The 7,353-nt window shown below is 57.6% G+C and overlaps 1 protein-coding gene across 1 annotated transcript in view; it reads left to right on the top strand.

Moving 5' to 3' along the window:
• Nucleotides 1–4,302, top strand: part of TGM2 (transglutaminase 2) — a 13,134-nt gene extending 8,832 nt beyond the window's left edge. The window contains exons 7-13 of the mRNA XM_057365994.1: nucleotides 53–188; nucleotides 305–408; nucleotides 530–769; nucleotides 924–1,196; nucleotides 2,719–2,879; nucleotides 3,095–3,231; nucleotides 3,519–4,302. Of these exons, the coding sequence (XP_057221977.1) occupies nucleotides 53–188; nucleotides 305–408; nucleotides 530–769; nucleotides 924–1,196; nucleotides 2,719–2,879; nucleotides 3,095–3,231; nucleotides 3,519–3,675 (1,208 nt within the window). The 3' untranslated portion in view covers nucleotides 3,676–4,302. The remainder of the gene's footprint in view (nucleotides 1–52; nucleotides 189–304; nucleotides 409–529; nucleotides 770–923; nucleotides 1,197–2,718; nucleotides 2,880–3,094; nucleotides 3,232–3,518) is intronic.
• Nucleotides 4,303–7,353: the final 3,051 nt, after the last annotated feature.

The raw sequence follows: 7,353 nt of genomic DNA, 5'->3' as shown, positions 1-7,353 counted from the left end.
ATGGGAGTGGTACAACCCTGGGCCCCATCTCACCCTGCCCTGCTCCCCACAGTCATGCGGTGCCTGGGAATCCCCAGCCGGGTGGTGACCAACTACAACTCAGCCCACGACACCAACGCCAACCTGACCATTGACCGCTACGTCAACGAGAGGGGGGAGCAGGTGCGGCAGTCCTGGGACAAGATCTGGTGAGTGGCACAGTGAGACCCCAGCCTGCCCACCCCTGGGCTACCTCTGCTCCTTCCCCAGAGCCTGGCAGGTGCTGGGGGAGGCTGATGATTCTCCTCGCTGGTTTCCCTTGCAGGAACTTCCACTGCTGGGTGGAGTCGTGGATGGCCCGTCCAGACCTGGCAGCTGGCTATGATGGGTGGCAGGCGCTGGACCCAACRCCCCAGGAGAAGAGTGAAGGTACAACGTGCTCCACACAGATCCTCCATCCACCTCACACCCCGACACAGCTGGGTCACCCCACCACAGCCACCCCTCGTGCTGAGCCCTGGCGTGCTGACGGTGGCTCTGCTCCACGCAGGAGTTTACTGCTGCGGGCCGGCCCCCGTCAAAGCCATCAAAGAGGGTGACATGCAGTTCAAGTACGACATCCCCTTCATCTTCGCGGAGGTGAACGCCGAYGTGGTGTACTGGGTGGTGCAGGGCGACGGGATGCAGAAGCAGAGCATCCGGTCCTCAGACGTGGGGAAGTTCATCAGCACCAAGAGYGTAGGCAGGGACAGCCGGGAGGACATCACCCACAACTACAAATATCCCGAGGGTACGGGGGCCTCAGGGCAGAGACATCCAGGGAGAGGTGTCGCTGYCGGGAAACAACTGCGGCAGGAGGGCTCCGGGGCTCAGGGCAGAGCAGCCCAGCCCWGCCCAGGCCCTCCCCRTGCTCCAGGGYATCACAGGAATTTTGTGCACCGCAGGGTCCGAGGAGGAGCGGGCRGTGTTTGAGAAGGCAGAGCATCAGAAGAAATCCATCGGGGAGGAGGATGAGGGGCTGCATCTCCGGATCAAGGTGTCAGAGGGTGCAAACAAAGGCCGTGACTTCGATGTCTTTGCTGTYGTCGGCAACAACACGGACGAGGAGCGTGTCTGCAGGGTGACGCTGTGTGCCCGTGCCAGCAGCCACAACGGCACCCTGGGGCCCCAGTGCGGCCTCACAGACCCGGTGGACATCGACATTGAGCCCAGGGCAGGTAAGAGACCCACTGATGGTGAAAGGGCTTCTTTGCCAGGGCTGAGGTCAGGGCAGCAGCATCCTGTGTTGAGCTGCTCTGTAGGCGATGCTCCTTTGGGCACATCCTCCTTAGTCAACTCCCACTGTGGGTTTTTAATCTTCATGAGGAGATGAGGAAATTGCATGATGATCAGGCAAAGGCTGGAAATGCATTTGGAGCTGTACAAGGGCTGCTGTAGCTGTTACACCAAGGGAGTGAGCTGGGCACAGCCAGGCTGCCATCCCGGGTGCTCCATGGCACTCATTGCATCCCTCCTGCTCCCCACAGCCTTTGGGCTGGGCCGGGCTCTCTGGTGGGATCTTCCCGCAGCAAGGACAGCAGGACTGGCCCAGCTCAGCCCAGGCTGGGGGAAGTGGGCGGCACTGGGTTTGCTGGCCAGCAGTGCTGAAGCTCTCRGTGTCTCTCTGGGTGGGCGTTCGGCTGCAGAGCTGTCCTGGCACGGCTCCTGAACCTCCCTCGCCCTTATCACACGTGAACGTCACCATCTGGTCATTAAACACGAGTCTGGGTTTACGTGAGTTTGCCAGAGACCCTTCAGGGCTTGGAAAGGCCACACATCTGCTGTCCTGGAACAGGCAAATGTTTACCCTGTGCCGAGCCCTGCTCCTCACCGGCCTCTCGCAAACGCCGTGCTCGGCGCTCTGCCAGGGCTTGAGCAGCTTTACAGGAATGAGGAATGTGCTGGCTCTTGCCACCATGGAGGGGAGAGGGATGTGCCTCTGCTCATGCTGGCAGAAGCTCCAGCAGGTACTTGGAGCCTTTTGCAGGGCTGGACAGGGACAGTGGGCTGCTCACCCTGCCAGAGGAGCCTTGTGGCCTTTGGGGTACTTTGCATTCCTATCCAAAAGTTGATCCAACACCATTTTCTCTGAAACGTTAATTATGAGCTCCTGAAACTTCTACTCTCAACTCCTGCCCCAGCACTTCCCAGACTGCATCCTTTAGGGCACCCCAGCACTTATGCCAGTGCAGGAAGCCAAGCTTGTTCCTCTCCCCAACCTCAGCTGATGCTACAGCACTTCAAATCCTGCCTCGGGAGGGCCAGGCTCCATTTCCCATGGTCAGCACCACTCTGGGCTCCTTGTTCCAGGCAGCTGGTTGCCTTTTGCCTCCTTGCCTGTCCTTCCCCCTGGACAGCCCCACCCCTGAAGGACTTTCGGATAAACAAYGCTGAGGGCTGAGTGAGGGCACTGCCAGTGACCAGGCTGCATCCCAGTGCCTGCATTGGCTGCCAAGGGCTGGCATTCTGTGCCCCTGGTGCGGGTGTGACCCTGGAGTCCTGCCCTAGGACACGGCTCCTCCCCATCCCCACACCCTGAAYGTCCCTTCAGGCGCTCAGTATTGGAGCCCCAGCCCTGCAGGAGCCCCGGCTCCCCTGTCCTTGCAAGGAACCTGGAGAAGCTCCTGGGGAGCCCAAACCATCCCAGCCAGTGCCAGTGCAGGCCTGTGGGTTCTGACATTTCTCTGCTTCCCCTTCCAGAGAAGAGGGTGCCCCTGCACATCCTATACAAAGAYTACAAGGACAAACTGACCCAGGACAACCTCATCAAGGTGGTGGCTCTCCTCAATGATCACCAGACCGGCGACATCCTCGTAGCTGTCAGGGATATTTATGTTGAGAATCCACCGATCAAGATCAGGGTAAGGGTCCAGTGTCCCATCCCAGGCACGTTTGGGGGGAACGAGTTGCTTTGATCATCTGAGGGGTTACCCCTGGGGCTTGGGCAGCAGGTTCTGCTTCACTGAGCATCTCCTGGGACCTGCATCCCTAAGGTCCTGCCTGAGCCCCAGGGCAGAGGAAGCATCATGGTCCCCAGGATCAGTGGTGCTTGGGGTCCAACCTCTCCTACCTGCAGATTTTAGGAGAGCCGATGCAGAATCGGAAGCTGGTGGCGGAGATCAGCCTGGTGAACCCCCTGGAAGTGCCGCTGAACGGCTGCGTGTTCGTGGTGGAGGGCACTGGCCTCACTGATGGGCAGTTGGTCAAGGAGCTGTAAGAGCTTTTCCCTCTTCACCTTTGGGATGTTGGGAATGGGGTGGGGCTGGGTTTTTGTACCTGGAGCCCTCAGGGAGGGCAGTCCTGAGGCACAGCAGGAGCTGGGGCTATGCTGGTCCCTGTGGATTCACARCATCCCTGCCCCACACCTCACTGGGGAAGGGGCTGGGCCACCCTACAGAGGTGCTTCCAAGGTCCCAGCACTGTCCTGTGGCACTGTGGGCACTGGGAGGGTGACAAAGGGCTGTGAGGACAGGCCACAATGAGTCCCTGCCCTCCCACAGTGAGGAGCCAATGGAGCCGCAGGCAGAGGCCAAATTCCGGATGGATCTGATGCCACGGCTGTCGGGGCTACAGAAGCTGATGGTGGACTTTGAGAGTGACCAGCTGACRGGGGTGAAGGGCTACCGCAACGTCATCATCGCACCCCAGCCCATGTGAGCAGCTGTGGTGGCTCTCCATCTGCAGAAACCCTGCCTCGCTGGCCCCCACCCGCTTTAGCCCAAGATGGTCCCAGTGGTGCCTGAAGGATGACTGCCAGCGCCCATCCTGACCCACACCCCGCTCCTCCCCAGGAGCATGGACATGACAAAGGGGCTGCTGGGGTCTGCTGGGGTCTGGGGGCTGCCGTGGCAGCTGCTCACTTCACTGCTGTCCCTCACCCTGAGGGGTGGAAGCATCCCCATCCTGCCTCTCCCCCAGCACCAGTTGCACTGGGAGCCCTGTGCCAGCTCCTTCCTCGGTGCCGCGCTGGCAGCCCCGGTCCGCAGAGCCCATTTCTGTGTGGCAGTGGCACACACGGCCCCTCCAGCCCCGACTGCACCCGCTGGCACCATCATCCGACTGCAGCCCCRTAGAGAGGTTGTATACTGTGAGCACAAAGCTGTCTATGCACCATATATACCTATAGAACAGATCTATATACTGCAAATAACCTTCTGCTTGGGTACAGCCGGGCATTGGTTTAGATAACCATCCTGGCACTGCAGGCGCTGCAGGGGGGGATGGAACGTTACCTGGACATGAATCAACTATGCAAGCACTGAATAAAAMCTCTATTTTTCACTTAAAGCCAGACCCGGCTCTTCTTGCACTTCCTCTCCCTGCAGCAGGACTCAGCAGCTCCTTGCCCAGCATCCAAGTGGGTGTGGGGTGAGTTCTCCCAGCCCAGCACTCAGGTGGGGGCGTCATTGCCATGGCTGGCACTGCAGCCACTGCTGGCCTCATGCTGGCCACCCCCTGTGCCCCAAATCAGCCTGTCCTGGTGTTCTCGGGGTGCTCTGCAGCTCAGGGGTTGTACCCAGGAGGAGAGGTGACCCCGTGGCTCTCCCAGTCCCATGGCAGCACCCATGGGGTAAAGCTGCACTCAGCCCCAAGGCAGACACACCACACCTTGCCAGGGAATGTCTACTGTATCAGGAACTGCTCCATACTGTGTGCACAGAGAACTGGAGAGACAACACTTACAGGTAATAAAACCAACTGGTTTTGCACACCCAGGCTCTGGGTAGGGCTGTCCACCCCACCTAGCGCAGGTGAAGGGGTGACTGGATCCTTCCAAATGCAGGCGGAGAGTGGGGATTTGTCTCATACCTGGAAGCAGGGTCAAGGCTCTGCTGAAGATAAACACTGTCCATGCCAGCATGGCCCTCCCACATGCTCCCCACAAACAGGGTGGGAGCCTCCCTGCTCCTATAAACAAGCACCACTGAAACCATTACAGGGCTGGTGGTGTCTTACTGAGGGTGCCACAGTTGCTGCAGCCCCAGCAGAGGGGACACACCAGCCCAAGGGGACAGTCTGTGGGACAGGGGGACCCTGCTCACCCTGACATTGTGCAGTCTCCCACCCTGACCATGAGTCAGGCTGGATGAGGAGCTGGGAGTCTTTCCCACCAAGGACAGCCCGTTCTCCAGCTTCCCTTTCTGTTTATCTTTRGGATGAGATAAAATCTTCATGTGCAGTGCTCCAAGACACAGCTGCTGCTTCCCCAAGCCAGATTGGGGTTCATGGCCAGAACTCCCCAAACCCTGGCTCTGCTCCCCCATGGGAGGCTAAGGACCCATCTCATCTCCAGCCCTGGTTCCTGTTCCCAGTGTGCAGGCCAGGCCTCATGTGCAGCAGCAGATTGACCAACAAAGCCTTTGAAGACAACCCTCCAGAACCATGATACATCTCCYTGTGCGGCTTTTCTCAAACAAAACCCAAAAAGGCAGCTGGGGACCCCTGTGGGGGGAGAAGTGGGGACAGAAGTGGGGAGGTGGGGCCTGGAACAGGGAGGGATGAGGAGTTGCACAAGCAGCTCCCACAAGGGACAGAGTGCCCACCCTGTGGCACAGGGACAGGGCAGGAGTTCCAGGAGAGGGATGGGGGTTCTCTCCTCCTGCACCCAGGGCAAGGGGTGGTGGCCATGCCAGCCCCCAACTCTGGCAGCACCAACCCCSAGACATCAGTGCCAAGAGCACAGGGAGCCCCAAAGAACACTGAAGGAGTTAATGGCATGAACCAGCAATGCYTTCCCTGTCAGGAACATTCCTCAGCCCTGCAATGATGCACGGCCCGCTTTAGAGCATTTGTTACTGGGCTCTGCTGAGCCGGGCCTCCAGCTGCTCAGCGCCTGGGTTAAAAATAACCAGCAGCTCCTCTGCTTTGGAGCTGGGTCCTGATAAAATAAACATTAGCACAGCTATTCCTGAAGGTCACTCCCATCCATCTGAGCCTCGGCAGAGCAAGGCTGCTCTGACGAGAAGGGAACAGACTCCAAACGCTGCAGTTAGGGTTTAGCGAAAGGGGCTGGCTCTCAGGGCTGGTTTGTCCTCCATTATCCACAGAACTGGGGTCAGCTTCTCTGTGCCCATCCCGGACAATCAACGTGGTACCACACTGCATCCATCTCCCAGTGCCCATCCCAGATCACTGATGTGGTACCACACTGCATCCATCTCCCAGTGCCCATCCCAGATCACTGATGTGGTACCATGCTGCATCCATCTCCCAATGCCACACTGGATCACTGGTACAGTCCCACACTGCATCCATCAGACCCTTTGGCACTCTTGCCGTGCCAGCAATAAATTATAAATTAAATATTTCCAGCATCCACTGCGTGGGAGGGTTTGTAATTCAGTGCTAGTCCAAGTGCCAAAGCCAGGCATTCCCACAGAGGGGAGGTTATGGATGTCCCYCGGCTCGCTGGAGATGCTGACTTGCCAAGAACTGATTGTAAACTCATTTTAGATTTGATGACCTTTAACTTACCTTCATTGATGGATCGAAACTAGAACAAACTCCCATAAATCAGAGCTTTCACAAGAACAAATCTGTGGGATTTCCAAGTGCTACTGCCTCTCCAAAGGTCTCCCTCCTCCTCCACAAACATGGGACACATTTTTACTCTCCTTGGTCCAATGAGACAACTGAGTCACCACCAAACAGCAAAAGAGACAATAAACCCCAGACAGCAGGAGGTCCCGCTGCACCCTCATGGGAAGCCATCCCCTCTTCCACAGCCATGGGAGGTGCAGGAGACACTCCAGCATGGCCATCCATGGATAAACCATGGAGTAAGCAATGAGTTTATCCATGCATACATGTCTCCATGCACCCCATGGATAAATAAGTGTGGATAATAGTCTCTCTGCCTGCCTGACCCTCATGCAGCTTCCCAGGGAGCACCCCTGTCCATCCCTGATGGGGTCCCTGTCCTGCCCCTCACAACGAGCTGGGCTGACACACACAAACCAGCAAGGACCGATCAACAGGGCATTGGCAGCAGAGGGATGTGCTGACCGTCAGCCATTTATCTCTTCCCAGAACAAGCCTTGCCTTGTCTTTTCCCAGAAAGATGAAACAAGACTTTTCTCTTCCCAGAGACAAAATTTGCCTCTTCCCAGAAAGAAGTGACAAGACCCTAAATCTGCTTATGATTTACKATCAGTTGTCACACAGATTTGCTCCACCAGCAGCAGTGCAATGCTTGGCCACCATGTGCCAGCCAGGCTGCAATCCTTKTGCCAAGGGAAAACACTGGGACATGGATTTGCAGCCCCTGTCCAGAATTCAGCCTCGATGGCTGCTCTGCACCATTAGACATTTCTGTACTCAAGGTACTCATTTTCC

The sequence above is a fragment of the Malurus melanocephalus genome, unplaced genomic scaffold, assembly GCF_030028575.1.
Source record: "Malurus melanocephalus ecotype Western Australia unplaced genomic scaffold, MMel_1.1 scaffold_59, whole genome shotgun sequence".
Classification (NCBI taxonomy): Eukaryota; Metazoa; Chordata; class Aves; order Passeriformes; family Maluridae; genus Malurus; species Malurus melanocephalus.
Note: the sequence above shows the minus strand (reverse complement) of the source record. Positions and strands in the feature narration are given on the sequence as shown.